Here is a 17950-nt window from a genome sequence, read left to right on the forward strand (position 1 = left end):
GTTCTGCAGAGTTAAATAACACCATGCCGAATATAACTAAGAGCAGGGAGAGAAAGAAACGACAAGATATGCACAAGGGAGAAGAGGATCTGTTTTTAGCCCAAGCCTGAATTGAGAGCACGGTGATGAGGCAACGAGGTAGAACAGGTGGGTCCAGCTCTCAACAGACAAAACAGCTCCCTCCCCACATGCAAAGCAAAAAGGGAAGGACAAAGAGGGCTTCCGGCCATGGGATACCCAAGGGGATGTGAGGACCACCAGCTGTGGACAGATGGGTAATTGACAGCTATGAACACGTGTCCATTATCACCCCAGGAATGCTAAGACAAGGCCTTTGCAGGACCATGACGATGCTAGTTTTCTGAACTGAAGGTGGTGTGTTAGGTGTTTAACAATGAGCTCCTGGGAGAGAGCAGTTTAATATTAACATTTCTTAATATGATTTATGCATTATCAATAGAACTAATTTATTAATAGAATACTGAATTAATATGAATATAAGTAACACACAATGTTGAATTTATTGATGTTAATGTCCTCAAAGAGCAGGGAACCTAACAACAGGGCATGCTCTGGGAGGAGGGCAGAGCGCTGCCAAGTAAGAGGACACTGGTCTGGGGCTGGGGAAATCTGCATTCTTACCCTCTGCTCTGCAGTCAAGCAGCTATGTGACACCAGGCAGGCTTCTTAATCCCTCTGCATCTGTATCCTTGGCTGTCAATAACATGATCCCTGAGTTACTTAGCAGGTCCGGAGTTCTGAGTCTATCATTTTATGCCTGCCAACAGTGATAATCAGACATAAAGCTTGCAGACTACCAACAAATGTAGGACCTTCAAATGGGATAACCACGCATTCACGCGACCACAAAGGGTCGTTGTGAGGATTCAATAAACAAGCTAACCCATGAGAAGCACTCAGACCAGTGCCTGGCACAAAGGGCGCTCTCAACAAAAGCTGGTTAATTGTTCACTGACTGGTTCCTTCATTCATTCCAAAAGCCCTCAACCGACCTTAGAGGCAGGGATGGGAGGTGGAGTCTCTCACTTCAAGTAGTTTATGACTTACATCAGAACACCAGGTAGAAGTAAGGGCACCTAGAATGTAACACAGGCCCACACAGAGCAGCTAAATCAGAGAGCTGGATAAATTAAAGGAAGCACAGAATCATGCTAAGTTTCATCAGGGGAAATTTACCAGATAAATAAGAAGTCTTCACTTTGTCGGCAGGGGGAAATGACAGAGATGTACCATAATGGCACTACTACTCAGCTTTAATTCTTATATATATAAAAAAAAAAAAAAGGCAGGAGGAGAATAGCACCTGGTAGAAAATGTCAGGTTCTGAACGTATCTTAAATACCTTCTTCTGGACCACGAGCTCACCTCTCTTCGAGACTACAAGAAAACCACAACTGACTACTAAACAACCATCAGAAAAAAAGACTGGAACCTAGCAAAAAAGACCTTCTTCAACTGGAAACATAAAGAGGGAACTGAGGGGGACGGTAGGAAGGGTGTGCTCATGATATAATCAGGCTACATACACCCCTGGGTGGGCAACCCACAAGCTGAAGAATAAGTCACAGAGGTCCTCCCATGGAAGTGAGGGCTCTGAGCCCCACATCAGGCTCCCCAGCCCAAGGTTCTGGCATTGGGAGGAGAAGGAGACCCCAGGACACCTGGTTTTGAAGGCCAGTGGGGCTTGGCTCCAGGAGCCCCCCAGGACTGGGGGAAACAGACTTCATTCTCTCGGGAAGCGTACATAGAATCTCGCATATGCCAGGTCCAACAGCACAGGCAGTGATTTCATAGGAACCTGGACAAACCTGCCTGCTGGTTTTGGAGGGTCTCCTGAGGAGGGAGGGAATGGCTGTGGCTCACCCAGGGCACATAAAAATTGTTGGCAGACATTCCAGGAATGTTCATCTACAGGAGGTTTGCTGGAGGCTGACATCTATATTGGATCATTAGCACCAAGACCCAGCCCCACCCAACAGCCTGTAGGCTTAAGTGCTGGGAAGCCTCAGGCCAAACAGCATACTGGGTGGGAACACAGTCCCACCCATCAGCGGACTTCCTGAGCCACAAACACCTCTAAACACAGCCCCACCCACCAGGCCAAGCTTCACCCAGCAGTGGGCAGGCACTGACTCCTCCTTCCAGGAAGCCTGCATAAGCCTCTAAGTCCAGCCTCATCCACCAGGGGGCAGATACTAGAAATAAGAAATCAACAACCCCAAAGCTTGTGGAAGGAATCCACAAACAGAGGCCAGACTCTTAGGACTGGCTGGAACCTGGCCCTTGGGTGACAAGAGAGGAGTGTACTGCTGGGACACCTAGGACGTCTCCCACAGAAGGCTACCCTCCGAGGTCGAGAAAGTAACTAACCTACCTAAAAATACAAATAGAAAGACGGACAGTATGAGGAGGCAGAGGAATATCTCCCAGGCCAAGGCACAAGATAAAATCCCAGAAGAAGTAAGGATGAGGAGATGGGCAATTTATCTGAGAAAGAGTTTAGAGTAAGGAGTACAGATGCACAGAGTGAAGTCTTTAGCAGATTTGGAAAATATAAAGAATACCCAAACAGAGTTGAAGAATAAAATTACTGAAATGAATAACACACTGGAAAGAACCAAGAATAGACCAGATGAGGCAGAAGAATGGATCAGTGAGCAAGAAGACAGATTAGTGGAAATCATTACTGCAGAATGAAGAAAAGAGAATGAAAAGAAATGAGAATACTTTAAGAGAACTCTGGGACAACATGAAGCACACTAATATTCACATTATAGGGGTCCCAGAAAGAGAGAAGAGAGAAAAAGGACCTGAGAAAATTTTTGAAGAGATAATAACCAAAAACTTCCCCAACTTGCTAAAGGAAACAGTCACTCAAGTCCAGGAAGTGCAGAGAGTTCCACACAAGATCAATCCAAAGAGGAACACACCAAAGCACACAGTAACCAAATTGACAAAAATTAAGGATAAGGAGAAAATATTAAAATCAGCAAGAGAAAAGCAACAAGTAACATACAAGGGAACTCCCATAAAGTTATCAGCTAATTTTTCAGCAGAAACTCAACAGGCCAGAAGGGAGTGGCATGATATATTTAAAGTGATGAAAGAACTTCTCTATTCATCAAACCACAAAAAAAAAAAAAAAAAGGAAAAGAAGAAAGAAAAACAAGACCTACAAAAGATTGCTTTGGCAATTTGGGGTCTTTTATGGTTCCATATAAATTTTGGAATTGTTTGTTCTAATTCTGTGAAAAATGTCGTGGGTGTTTTGATGCAGGTTGCACTGGATCTGTGAGTTGCTTTGGATAGTACGGCCATTTTGATAGTGTTGATTCTTTCAATCCAAGAGCACAAGATATCTTTCCATTTCTTTGTATCATCTTCAATCTCATTCAGAAGTGTTTTTACAGTTTTCAGAGTACAGGTAACCTCCTTGGTTAAGTTTATTTCTAGGTATTTTGTTGTTTTTGACACAATGGAAATGTTTATGCCAGCTATAAAATTCTGGTTTTCAAAGTAAAAAAAGAAAGCGAACGAAGGGCCACAAACGGCAAAATATCCTTTTTATGGGTGAGTTGTATTCCACTGCATATATATACTACATCTTCTTTATCTATTCATCTATTGATGTGCATTTGGGATGATTCCATGTCTTGGCAATTGTAAATGATGCTGCTGCTAATAGCGGAATGTACATATCTTTCTGAATTAATGTTTTTTTCCTCAGGCAAATGCCCAGGAATGGAACTGCTGGGCCATATGGTGGTTCTGTTTTTGGGTTTTTGAGAAACCTCCATGTTGTTTTCCACAGTGGCTGCACCAATTTACACTCCCACCAACAGTGTAGAAGGGCTCCCTTTTCCCCACATCCTTGCGAACATTTGTTATTTGTGCTCTTTTTGATGATGGCCATTCTGCAGGTATGAGGTGGTGTCTAATTGTGATTTTGATTTGCATTTCCCTGATATTAGTGATGCTGAGCAGCTTTCATGGTCCTGTTGGCCATCTGCATTTCCTCTTTTGGAAAAATGTCTATTCAGTTCTCCAGCTCACATTTTAAATGGGTTGTTTGTTTGCTTTTTAATTGAACTACAGTTGATTTAAAATGTTAAAAAGAAAAAAAAAATTATACTTTCTTCTACCATAGAGATGATCCACATATCTTAGAGAACCTGACAGAGGCAATCTGCCCTAATTTCACCCATAAGAAATTATAAACAATCAGAATGGACAAAGTTGAAACAAAAATTAAGTTAAACTGATGGACAGGAATAAGTGTTATTAATAGTGTTTTTCTGTTTTGTTTTGTTTTTTATTGGCGGTTTCATTGTACACAGAATGGTTTTGAACCCTTTATGCTTATAAAAATATTTTTGCCCATTTTCTAAAACTTTTTCTACTAGTTTTCTTCACAATTCAAGTTGTTACTCCTTCACTGATTACAATCTTTATAAAATTTCATGTAAACTCCAATGGGTCCCATTTTCCAGAAAAGTAATATACAGATAAATGCACAGGAAGGAATTGGAAAGACACATGCCAACGTGGTACCAGTGATTTTCTCTGCAAGGATAAAATTATGAATTATGGATACTCTTTCTGTTCTTATTTATCTGTACTTTCTGATTTTTCTATAATGAGCACAGATTATCCGTGCAATAAATGTGAACAATTAAATCTATATACAAGGAAGATAGGCAATTTTTTCATACCCTTTTTAAACTTCTAGTTCATTTTCAGCCAACGTAATAACTGCTCTGCATGACTTTACTTTTTGTGTCTGGATGAAAACGCTTAAAAAGAGGCATAAAGATTTGCAAAATTGTCTCATCGTGCACCCTCATTTCCAACACTGGGAGAAAAGAATGATTGTTAAGTCATCCAGTGTTCTACTGAGCAAATGATACATTGTCTCCCTGCATAAGGAGACTGGATTTTTATTGTCAAGCCCCTTTTCCAACCCTTGTATTTGGCCTTTCTCTTGTTCTAATGGAGCTTTCAATCTGGACAATGTTTACATGTACACATGCATATGTGATTTCCGGAAATGTGGGGCAGCATGCATATGTGGTTTCTTAAAATGTGGAATGGTAAGAAAGCATCACAGGATTCCTGCTCTCCACTACCATTCTCTGCGAGAGGGAGAGAGTGAAAAGAAACTTAGTGAGCGTCACACATGAAGGAGGCAGACACTGCCAGGCCCCCGTTACAAGCACATCTGCTTCGTTTGCTAGTCCCATAAAAGAGTGATGGACTTCTCTCAATCATTCTTACACATTTTTTCCTACTGGTGATGTTAAACATTTAGAAAAAAAGGAGTGGCTCAGTTGAAGATGCTTCCTGTGTCTGGGTTAAGAGAGCAAAGTGAATTTAACCAGGGTGAAACCTGTGACTCTGGCCCCATTCACCAGTCACCCGTACAACAACAGGGTCCTGGGACCATTTCTTGGACATTTTCTACACTTCAGTTACTTTTTAATCGATGATAAAAGTCAAGAATGTTCTCACATCTTTGTTTTTAATCTCCATCAGGACATGCACCTTCCTACTTCCAAAAGCACAGTCAATCCTATCTCCACTGACAACACACAAATCGTTTTCGTTTATCTGTTCGTGTTAAGAAATAATACTCTAGAGTTGAGCAGCTTTTCATGTTCCTGTTGGCCACCTCCATTTCCTCTTTTGGAAAAATGCTCCATTCTTCTGCCCATATTTTGGGTTGTTTGTTTATTTGCTTTTTAACTGAAGTACAACTGATTTTAAATGTTGTATTAGTTTCTGGTGTACAGCATGGATGGACCTAGAGGGCATTATGCTAAGTGAAGTAAGTCAGAGAAAGACAGATACTCTAAGATATCACTTACATGTGGAGGCTAAGAAAAATATAACAAACTAGTGAATATAATAGAAAAGAAACAGACTCACAGATGTGGAGAAGGAACGAGTGGTTATCAGCGAGGAGAGGGAAGGGGGAGGGACAAGGTGGAGGTTGAGGATTAAGAGGTACAAACCATCAGGTATAAAGTAAGCTACAAGGATGTACTGTACGGCATGGGGAATACAGCCAGTATTGTATAATACCTATAAATGGAGTATAACCTTTAAAAATTTGTGAATCACTTATATTGTATACATGTAACATATAATACTGTACATCAACTATACTTCAGTTTAAAAAATACGATATTGTAAAATAAAGTTAAAAATAAAAAAAAAAAAAAGAAGAAAAAAATAATACCCTAAAAAGTTCTACTCCACAATGATTCCTCTATGTCAGAGCTTTCTAAAACTATTCTCTTCAACATGTCACGGTACAATGTGATGAAGAAGTCTACGTGAGTGAATAATACACTGAGCTTTCCAGGCATGTTTATAAAAATAAATATAGTTCATTAAACACACACAGGTTACAAACCAAGCCTAACTAAAAAGGAATTCCTATTTCTTTCATATTTCCTCCCATTATCCTTTAATGCATCGTCAATTAAAATCTTTCCTCTGGCGGGATCACGCTGAGTCAAGTGAACGAAGACTACGGGACAAGACAGAGCCCAACTGTACAATATAAAGCATGATCCTAACACACCGCAATCAGAGAGGAGGGCTGGGGAGAATAAACAGAGGGGTAGCATCCTCTAAGATGTCCCGGGGGGACACCCTCAGGGAGGAATGGGTGCCTCTCGCTCCTGGAGAGGTGTCTGGGAAGACACCACCACTGGAAGGGATCTTTCCTTTCCCATCCATGAAAGGCCACTTCTCCGTCTATAACACAGGCCCAGAGCATCTCTTCTCCAAGAAGGTCCTCAGGACCCCCAAGCACAGGGTTGGAAAGCAGAGAGGGCCTTCCCGCGGCAGTCTGCACAGGCTGGTCCTGGCTCTGCCTGTGTGTGACCTTGGGCGGGCCACCCAACCATGGTGGACATGGCTCTCTTATCTACCAATAACCTCCTTTCCAACCCCACCTTCTGTTGTGTGGTACTGACCCCCCTGGGGACCCCTGGTGGGTAGGGTCTGCCAGTGAAGAAGGCCCAGTTAATGACTAGCAGCTGAGGGCCATGCCTTCTTGGATGGAGAATCACTCAATTACCTTCCTCATCGCTGCTCTTGTTTCGTGCCACCTGTTTTACCCTGTAGCTGAGCCTCCACTTTGATCCCATCCAAGCACCCCCTTGGGTAGATCCCTGAATACATCTTTATCTGGAGCAAATGCCCCAGATTCCTCCCTAATGATTTGATGTAGGAAGCCCTCACACAGCCATTTATTTCTAGGCACTGACTTTAATTAAACCTGTGACCATTCTATCTCACTGTAATACAGTGCTCAGCCCCTACTTAGTTCTTCAGCATCAAAGGATGCAAAACCTCCATGGCTAGTAGCCTCTTCCTTCAACAGGAGATAGATGAAATGAAAATGACCCTTACAGGTCAAATCCAGCCTCACCTGGCTTCTAGAACTGTAGCTTCAGGAACTGTGTTATCACTTGTCATCTAGGAGAGTTCTTTGCTCACAACATACTCAACAGAGCCAAGGAAAACTGAATCACACAAGTACTCTCCAGAACTCGAGTGTCCTGGACCAGGTTCAGGGAAGACTGCACATCATGAGGCTGGACACAGCAAGCCGTCTTGGCCCGGACCTTTAACATGACTTAGAATCCCAGTACTGAATCCCACATCTGGGGTTCCTTGCTATGAACAACCTCATCATGATTTGACCTGTACAATCTGTCTATAGCAGGAAAATGTACAGACTGTCAAGCTGTTTGTTGTAAAGTAATAAGGAGGCATTCTGGTTCATGCAGGTTGATGTACTTGGTTACTGTAAACCTCCCAAGGCAGGGCACCCATCGCTGGGAGTCTGCAAATCTGGGAGACTAAGTCCTAGACGCAGGGGAACCGCAATGGCCACCTTGAGACCCCAACCTGGACAAGATTCATCAAAATAATGCCACCAGGTGAGGCCTAAGGGAAGCCAGCTCAGCAGCAGGCTCAGGAGACCCAGTGGTAGCTCAGCCTCTCAGAGTCTCACGTTTTATATTAATGCAGCGTTTACAGTTCATCAGAGAATTTAAGGCTCATTTTGCAACAAGTATGACTCACACAATGCACACCATCAGTGACCTCAAGTTCTTAGACTCCAACCATTCTCTCAGGTGGAAAAACAAGCCCCTTAAATCTAAAGTATATGCTATATATGTTATTCTTTGCATAAAGCAAAGCTTCAGTCCAGACTGAATTACTGTAATATTATTTTTATAAGCCCTCACACCTGTACACAGCATCACAATTTATGTAGAACTTTCAGATTTATCATATCATTTGGTCCTTATAATTCATCAAGATAGGGACCGCTGTCCTTGTTTACATGAAAAAAAAAAACAAACAAACCAGACTCTGAGATGTCCTTCCAATTGCCAAGTTCACAGAGCTAGTCCGTTGCAGAGCTGGCCTCGTGTCCTCCTAGTGGTCTGTGTTAACATAGTCTGAACCGTACGTGATTTACTAGCTTGCTTCTTTAAAGAACAGAATGTAATGGGTTACTTTTTCTAAGAAGTGTTTCACTTAAATATAGAAACAGCTAACTTATCAGGCCTGGAACCAAATCATGTCATTCCCAGGGCTCGCTGATTGCTCCAACACTGCAGCAACCAACCACGGAATTCTCTGTCCATAACGGGCAGAAGCCAAGTATGAATTCTCTGCTTCCAAAGAAGCCACACTCCTGGAAAACTCAACAACAAGCCCATCGATATACCCGCCGCCCCACAGGCTGGCAGCCTCTGGAAGCCTGCCGTGGACACACAGGAGGTGGACTGTGCACACGGCCTTCAGAGCCAAGACAACGTTCCCAAGCCAACGGCTCAGCCTGGGCTCTATCCTGGCCAGGGGCCGCTGTGACGGTCAGATGAGGCCTCGGGCCTCAGCGACCGCTCGCTCTCCCACTGCTAAACAATGTTCCTGGGGACTTTCAGAGACCAGCTACAGGAGGAGAAGAGAAAGAAAAAAAATGACATCGTGGGTAATCAGAGGTAGACCAGGGAGCTGAGGGAGGGGAATGACAGCAAGTCTCGAAAGAACAGCAGCAAAGATGAGGGGCAGATATGGAGAAAATCCCCCCTCTTATTTGAAGATGCTTAAAGGCATCAGCACACCGCAAGGCATCTGAGCGGGTTTCCATTAGAAAAACAGATTGGGGAAGGCACACAGAGGCCGAAGATCATTCTCTCCCCAAACTCAAACTGCTGGCAAGTAGAATGCATTTCTGTAAGTTACCTATGAACATTTGTGTCATGATACTGTATCAAGAGAAAAGTCGGGGAAACACCACTCCTTGTCCCTTAAAGAGTCTACCAAGGGCTCCTCCAAACCCCTCCTTGAGCTCCCCATCCCCATGTTACAAGACTCCCCTGAGACTCAGCCATCAAACCTGACAGCCCGCGGTCCACATGCAACCAGCCTCCTGAACCTGCTCAGCCCTGGCTGCTGCCGAGGCCCGATGCCTGGGTCTCCAGGTCCCAGCTGAGAGCAACCCCCCTCTCAGCTGTACAAGGCTGTGCAGGGGCTCACCCAAGTTGGGCTGGAATCAGGGTGGGTGATACGTGGCCTGCTAGTGGGGTATATAAAAATACAGACCAGTGGCAGTAAAACTTTAAAAATGTTAAAGACAGCATTTTAACATTTTTCATTTGTCATCTTTGCACATTCCACCTGTTGCTGGAGGCCTTGGGGGCAGACTGTCAACCTTGGTAACACATCTGCCTGTATCCAACACTGCTTTCCTTGCGTCTTTTCCAATTCTCCTGGGAAAGTGGCCCCAAAACATCACTGCCTATCACTGGCTGCCTGTTAGTCGTGGGCCAGCACATTGGGGTATCCAGCTAAACCAGACGCCACAAGGAAGCTTCCCAGCCCTGGGTGCAAGAGGGTGCTGGAGAGGCTGTGACAAGAAAGAAAAAGACGTTGGGGTCCCCATCTCCAGAGGAAACAAAGCCCTCCCTGCCATTTGGCCCCACACCTACCTGACACTCCACATTGCAGTAAAATGCCTGCTTGCATCTTCCACATTTGGACAATCCTTCTTTCCTTAAAAAACAGAAAGGGCACTGTAGTGGCGAGAGGCAGAGATGTGACGCCGCACATTTGATCATGCAAGAACAGCCATCTGGTCCGAAAGCAGAGCCAAGAGTCACCTTACCTTGCTCCCCTACTGATCCGTGGCACTTTCCCAAAGGAGAGACGGACCAGACTCAGTCCTTGAGTAGCAGTGAGTTAGTCAGAGTACACACGCTGACATTTACCGACCCCAAGAATGTGAAGGGCACTTTCCAAAGAGACAAATGACCTCCTCTTTGACTCACGAGCCTGGCCCGGGAAGCCTGTTAACTTCGCCTGCACTGCCAGTCAGCAGTCTGGGGCAAGTCAAAGGCTCTTACGTCCTGATCTTCTCACCTGCTAAAAAGGGACAGAAATAATGCCTTCTTGGAACTTTGAGACTGAAAAGACGGAGGACTGGGGTCCACGACATGGGTGAAAACACAATGTGAGTGACACCTTTTAGCGTTTAGAGGTGTGAGTAACGCAGAAGAGAGGATGGGGCATGTCAGAAATGCAAATGCTCTCGGAAAGCAAAGTGTAAAAATGCTGCCGCCCAGCAAGGGGGACATCCTCTTGAATAAAATATTCCTGGGTCTGGTGAGTGTCCACCTTGTCTGTGTACAACTGAGCAATTCTTCTGCCTCTTCCTAATTAGGTCGACCCTCCCTGTTCACTGCCATGTTACTTATCTTCGTGCTTCCCAGAGAGGCCAGGGAGAGGGCCCTTTCCCAACTGTTCGGTGCTGGGGTGTTCACTGCGGTAGATGAGCCACAGTTTTTTCAAAACCTGTGAAGCCACTGAATGAAACCACATACGACAGAACTCAACATTTTTTTGAGATGGGAAACCAGCACAGAGCACTCTCTGGAAAGCCTGCTGTCCAGTTCCCACCCACCGCGTGGAAGCCAGCTTTCTGACTTCTAGAAATGCTGATACCACCAAGGGCATGCTCGCGGCTGCCTGGGTGCCCCCCTGCACTGCCGCAGGGCTCCGTCATCCCCACCCCTTCTGCAGTGTGCCTGGGGAGCTGCTATTTTCTGACACATATAATCACGCTGCAGAGTCCTCCTCTGCGCCTTGTCAGACAGTGGTAGTCACCACACTACTCCCACGGAATCGGGAAAGTGTTCCAAAAACGCTGCCGTTGGAACTACACAGACTGCCTTGCAGTTTTCATGACAGCACTTGGATTCCAAGAAGCAGACTGAAGAATGTGTGGGAGAAAAACGCATCTCAAGGTTGAGGTATAAATAAATATTCCAAGTTTGCACATCTCAGTAGTTAAGAAAGGAACCCACTGATTTGGCTGAGTGTATTCTCTGGCCTGAAATACCCTCTGAGGATCCATCCGGGCAAGATGCAGAGCCCTGGATCTCTTGCATTTTATACCAAGGGGGAAAAGACAGACACGATGCGCTCAAAAACCACTGTGAAGTGACCAGAGAGCAAGTGCTAAGTGATGGGGACCTGAAGAAACGCCAAGGCGGTGGAAAGAACAGATGGGCAAAGCCAAGGAGGAAGCCTTGAAAATTCCTTCCAAAAAGAGATGCCTTTGGAAACGCAATTGGACAATGGATGGGGAGGTGTTACCCCATTACAAAAAAAAAGTCCACTTGAAGCAGTCATTTGCTAATGTTTGGTTTTGCAAGGGTTCGAAGTCACAAAACTTCTCTGAAAATCTGACTGAAGCTATTAATTCTCCCCAATAACCTACCTTCTCCCCAACCCCTGAAAAACCATGAAAAATTTTGTGAAATCTCAAGGGCTCACGAGCCACCTAAAGTCGGTTTCAGAACCAGAGTTAGGATTCCCTGACATAAAAGATTAGGAAGTTATCACAAAAACGCCTTTATTAGCTCTACACTATACAAAAAAGCAAAGATTATGTATAGAGATCTTTCTGGTCAGGTGCCAGCAGTAAAGCTAATATGAAACCAAGGTCTGTTTTCAGCTTCTAGGCAACATCTCAGGGAGAAAAAAAAGCAGCTGGGTTCTTGTGAGCTTGGGAAGAATTCTAGTGGGATTTCATCAAAATAATAAATCTCCCAAAGGCCAGACTTCCTTCAGCCCAGCCAGTCACCGAATCCAGAGCCACAAACAATGAAGACCAGGAAGAAAAATCTAACTTGTCAGGACTGGCGATCAGTTATGGAATCCCTACGACCCATCCCAGTGGCTCTCAAGACATGGTCTGTGGACTGCTGGGGTCCCGGAGACCCTTCCAGGGAGTCAGCAAGGTCAAAACTATTTTCAGAACACTGCTACAGTCTTTACTGTCCGACACCTGCGCTCCAGCAGGTGCGTAAGATGCCTGGAGGGTAAAACTGGCGGTGCCTGGGTACAAATCGAAGCCGTGGCACCAAACTGTCCAAGCGATCACTACATTCGTCACTTCCATGCACTCACAGCAAGGGGTGGGGGGGGGGGGGAGGCAGCTCCGCTCAAGAATGTTCCAAACAAGGCAGTAACAAATATTCACTTCATGAACTCTCAACTCTTCGGTATGTATATTTTTGACATCCCAGGATGACATGGGAAGAACGCAGAACCATCTCTGCTCCTACTGAAGGACGATGGCCGTCTCAGGGGAAAGCACTTAGCCACCCCTGGGGCTGTAAGCCGAACGAGCCACTGTTTTCCTGGAATAGCACTTTTACTTGAAAGAACAACTTTATTAGACAAGCTGGTTATTCAGACTTGAAAATTCAGCAGATATGTTACGAAAATGAATGAAGCGAGCCCATCACATCAAGGAAGATCTTTGGCAGTATTTGTTGCCAATGATAAAATTTGGGCTTCTGAGCAAAAATTGGAATTTTGGAATGCATATATCTGCTGTTCTGAGCTCAACAGTCTCCCATCTGATGACAGGGGTGGTGGCAGTAACAACTGTGGTTTTTTTGAGGTGGTTTGATGAAATACATAAAGTTTTAGGAGGTCTATATGATTTAGTGAACCAGTGTTTTCCAAATGACCAGTGTATGATGTTTTAAAAATTATGAATGGCTAACAGAGTCATTCAAAGTTCGAGGCAGACTAAGGGATTTTAACGTAACAGATACATAAAGTTCACAGATATGGCTTCAGATCGCACATTACAACTAACTTTTAAGGCAGAAATCACTTACTGAGTTCTAGTGTTGAAGAACATCCACAATTAACTGAAAAGGCTATTAAAATCCTCCTCCCTTTCCAATTATATATCTGAAGCCAGATTTTCTTCACACACTTCAGCCTAAACTACATTAATATCCCAGACTGAACTCAGAAGCATATTTGAGAATTCTTTTGTCTTCTGGAAATCCAGACATCTAAGAAATTTGCAAAACTGTAAAACACCACTATTCTCCCTAACTCTTTTGTTTTGGAAAACAGTCCTCATTTAAAAAAAAAAAAAAGTTACATGTTAAGGAATGGTTGTTGTCATTTTAAAATACTTTATAATATTCTTTTTTATAAATTTCAAATATGATTAATTTTGATACATACCATAAACCATGTGAAGAAAAGCTCTTTGGAGTTCTCAACTGTTAAGGGTAGAAAGGGGTCCTAAGACCAAAAAATTTGAAAATTGATCTCTCTTAATAATTCTATCAGCTCTATGAAGACATTATTATTCTCATTTCTCAAATGACAATACTGAGGATCCTAGAGGCGAACTATCTAACCCAACGCGATCCTTCAGCAAGTAGGTAGCAGAATCAGAATTCACCCCTCAAGGTACCTATTCTGTCTTCGTCACACAAAACTGTCCTTCCTGGAGTACTGTGCCAATTATCGAGGAGAATATACTAGATGAAACAAAAATAATCTATGTGTCTGGATAAGATAACAGGCCTTCTTCACCCTGGTCTGCATGACGTCCCACCTCCAATGGTGTCCCGGGACTGCTCCTTGGCCTCAAAGATGCAATGGGGAGGACCCAGGATCATTTCTGAAAACGAGATTTGGGGAGGTAGCACCCCCACAAAAAGGGTCTCTCGATCAACTATGACAGAGGAATCAATGTCACTTGAAGGAGACAGGGATAAAGTAAGGGCTGATTTTGTATTCAGTCTGTGCAAAGAAGGTCCCTCTATCTCATTCAGTGTGGTAAACGCAGGTGTTCCTCAGACGGACATGGGGACAGTCTACGTGGGACTGCGTCCTCTGGGAACTGGGTGGTACAACACCCAGGCTCCCGCAGACACCAGATGAGCTTGGCGGGGTTGGGAGGCAGGCTGTACTGTGTATGTGCTTACCGAGTCATCTACCAGCAGAACGTGAATAAGGGTCTCCCGAGCCGCATCGCCTTCAGAGGAGAAAAGGAGAGACGCTAAGCCAGTTACTGACAGTGATGGTGTAAGAACCGACTCTGATCTACTTTGGTAACAGCAATTCTCGATGAGGTGTGGTAGGGATGGGATGGGGAGCTCCGTTAAAGTGATCCGGACACGAGCTTCACTTCTTCCCACAGCTTTTCATAGGGAGAGATGTAAATATTCCATAAGTCTAACAGTGGAAACCCAAACCAAAATTTGCTGAGGTGGTCCCTGCGTTGTGTGCGTACATGCCTGAGAGAGAGGAGGGGAGAGCCTGTGCGGGTCTGATGACCACTGACTGATACGTAGCCTGGGAGAGACATCCTACGGAGGATCCAGTTCCACTGTTGGAACAGACAGGGCTTTCAGAATAAACTCTGTTCCTGCAGAAGACACAGCTCTGCATCTTTCACTGGCAATGTAACCTGATCTGAATCATCCAGGAGGTCTGGGGAAAGGCTGAAAAAACCAGGAAAAGAAAACTGCCCTCCAAAAAAGATGAATCAAGGTCATCTGGAGGAATGAAGTCAAATAACTGAAAAGTAAGGGAACGAAAGGGAAGTTAATGGTACATCACTGATAACCTCTCAGTGTGGTTCTCCACATTGGCTGCATGTGCTCGTCTGGGCCTGGGGTTGGGCTCAGCAAGTCTCATTGGGTTGGTCTGTGTTGGGATTTTTAGGAAACTACCTGGGAGATCTCATGTGCTTCCAGAATGAGGAACCACCGGCCTAGGTCTAGGGGGTGAGTGTTTGAGTGCAGGACTTGCTGAAGAGCACTGAAGCCTTCCTCTCCGCAGTGAGGACTGTTTACAGTGCAACTCTTCCTAAGAACGAACGGCAAGCACAGGATGGAGTAGACTAGTTAGCTACCTTGATGATGGATGTTTACGTAAAAATAAAGTGGCAGACACGGTATGTTCTAACTACAATAAAAAAAATTATTCTAGAAGTCAGGTACGGATTTTTAAAAGGCAAGCCTCAGCTTTCTTTCTGCCTCCTCCTGATTCCCACTTCACCATGTAAGATGAATATGATGAGTTACTTTTCTTGCCTCCTTATCTCAACCCTTTTTTTTTCCCCTGATGCTTGAGGTGCTCTGTGATCTTGGGCAAATTATTAATCCTTTCCAAACCTATTTCCTCCACTGTAAAGTACAGTTTCTGCCTCATAGGTTTGTTACAGAAATTAAATGAGAAGATGTAAGTGCAGCGTATTGCTACTACACTTTTAATTAGCCTTCATCCTTTTTTTGGTAAGTGATGTCAACTCCTGAAATATCCTCAGTATAATCTCACTCAGGCTCATATTTAGAGGATTTATGTTTCTAAAGCCTTTGTTTTACCGGCAAATATCTACCCTCCTGTGAAAGGAAGGGCTCTTTGAACTTAAGAAATGGCTCCATCCACAAAGGGAGGAAAGACATGTTACAGGAAAAAGCAAGTATCTGATTATTAGTGACGGAAACAGAACTAGAAGACACACTCCTGTCATTTTCTACTGGAGGAGACACACGCAGTGATTAATTTTCTTGCTTTTAAAATTCGGAAGCCGTGAAGATCAACAAGTTAGGGTTGTAATTAACAACTCCTGCTAGTTAATACGTTGCCGCAGGTGCTGTTGGTTGAGATAAAAAGGATTTGATCCTGTAAGCTCCCTCCTTTCTGCTCCTGAAATGAATGCTTTGTGGGTTTTCCCCATGAAAGAGAGTGATACTGGCGTGGAGGGGGTTTGCAATAACAATTACTTTTAACTAACGGTGACAGAAGGAGTGACAAGTCTGCTCCGCTGAACAGAGGCAGCCCCGGCCAAATGAAAAAGAGAAAAGGAAAAAAGCCCCAGCAGCGCAATATAACTTCACCGTGGGCTGAAATAAGACAATCGGAAACAAAGTTGGCCTCCCACCCAGAGAGAGTGGTTACACTGGCAAATTTTTGTTTGAGAGAAAGACTGGAGGAATTGTGGCCGAACCCTATTATAACCCTGGTCAGGGGACAAGGACAATACGGAGGGTATGGGTTTTTGTGTCACAGTGAAAGATGCTCCACATAGCACTTTAATCCACAATGTAACCGTGAAACGGGACCACGTGCTGCGCGAGCTTCTTCCCAGAGCAGGGCTGAACCTTCCCCTTGGCACGGGCTTTGTTCTGAGGCTTGTTAAAAGTTAGAGCCCGGGGCCTCCAGGGGTGGCAGGAAATATTTAGGGCAGTAAGGTAGCAACTAATAGGTTTTCCCAAATATTGGAACAGGAGCCGTGATTTGCAAGGAGAAAGCTGGGCTTGGCAGTCCGGACACTGAATGGCTGGCCTGGGGAAACGGAGTGATGGAGGTCAATGGGTACAAAGTTTCAGTTGTAAGAACAAGGTCTGAGGATCTAAGGTACAGCGTGGGGACTATAGTTAATAATACTGTGTTGCAGGCTTAAAAGTTGCTGAGAGTGGAGCTGACACGTTCTCGTCACACAAAAGAAAGTTACTGCTGTGAAGTGATGGGTGCGTTCATTACCTCAATCTCAGTAATCATTCCACAGCGTCTGTGTACATTAATCACCACGTTGTACACTTTAAATACAGCTATATTTGTCCATTACTCCTCCACACAGCTAAAAAAATGCTGTAAACATGACTGTGTGTGTCACTGAGTCATGAAGTCAAGCTCAGTGATGAAAAAAACAATGATGATGATCAAAGAGCAGAAAACTAACGAGATGGCGCCTGAGCTGTTCCCACCTGTTCTTTCAGCTAAACTGATCTTATGACTGACAGGCTCCCCTTCCCGTGCACTCTTTTCTTAGAATAACTTAATCCTTCTTTACCTAGAGGTCCTGACCCTCAAGAAAGTGGGCAGATCCTCCTAAATTCCTCCATAACAAGAGGAAGTTCTTATTAAGATGAAGAGAAATGTAATACCCTGTGAAACGCCCTGATTGTTATTGTCTTTTCTGTTCCGTCCGGTTTTTCTATAAAACCTCAAGACCCCAGCCCCAAGACGGGCTCACAGTCTTTAAGGCACGAGCCCACTGCGACAACCTTTGCAGGCAAAGCAGCAAAACTGCTCTTTTCTTTGCTCCCCAAACTCTGAGTTTGAATTCGCTTTTCAGGGTGCAGAGGCCAATTTCTCGGTAACAGCAGTGATTTGGGACTTGTTTTACTGCAGGCTCTGGTCGAGATGAAATTTACCCCTGCCTTAGAAAAAACTTCATGAGGTTTATGGATGGAGGAGAGAAGTAAGCAGCCTACAGGACAGCGAACATTAAATTACTTTTTTTAGCCACTGGACAACACCTACAACCAAACCTCACCCCACAGACCCTGGGAAATCCCTGGCAGTTGAAGCCTGCGGAGGAGCAGGTGCATGCGCTTTCAAACTGAACATTTCCCTCCGAAACAATTTTACATCTTCACTTTGGTCAGAATGACACCCTTGCAATTTGTCTCTGACTTCTCTGAAGCCTACTGATTGGGAAGTCCAAAGGAAAGAAACAAGGAGCACGTTTTTAACTCCGTTCTCTCATAAAGGAACTGAGAAAAAG

General features: G+C 44.3%; 1 protein-coding gene across 3 annotated transcripts in view; it reads right to left on the bottom strand.

Moving 5' to 3' along the window:
- Positions 1 to 17950, bottom strand: part of SMYD2 (SET and MYND domain containing 2) — a 51727-nt gene that overhangs the window by 23009 nt on the left and 10768 nt on the right. Inside the window, exon 2 of one of the 3 annotated variants that reach the window (XM_074351818.1) lies at positions 10041 to 10104. The exons of 1 other annotated variant lie outside the window; for it this stretch is intronic. In XM_074351818.1, the coding sequence (XP_074207919.1) occupies positions 10041 to 10104 (64 nt within the window). Of the gene's footprint in view, positions 1 to 8409; positions 8533 to 10040; positions 10105 to 17950 lie in introns of those variants that run through there. One more of the 3 variants, XM_074351820.1, reaches the window with a different exon arrangement.

This window comes from Camelus bactrianus, chromosome 23 (genome assembly GCF_048773025.1).
Source record: "Camelus bactrianus isolate YW-2024 breed Bactrian camel chromosome 23, ASM4877302v1, whole genome shotgun sequence".
NCBI lineage: Eukaryota > Metazoa > Chordata > Mammalia > Artiodactyla > Camelidae > Camelus > Camelus bactrianus.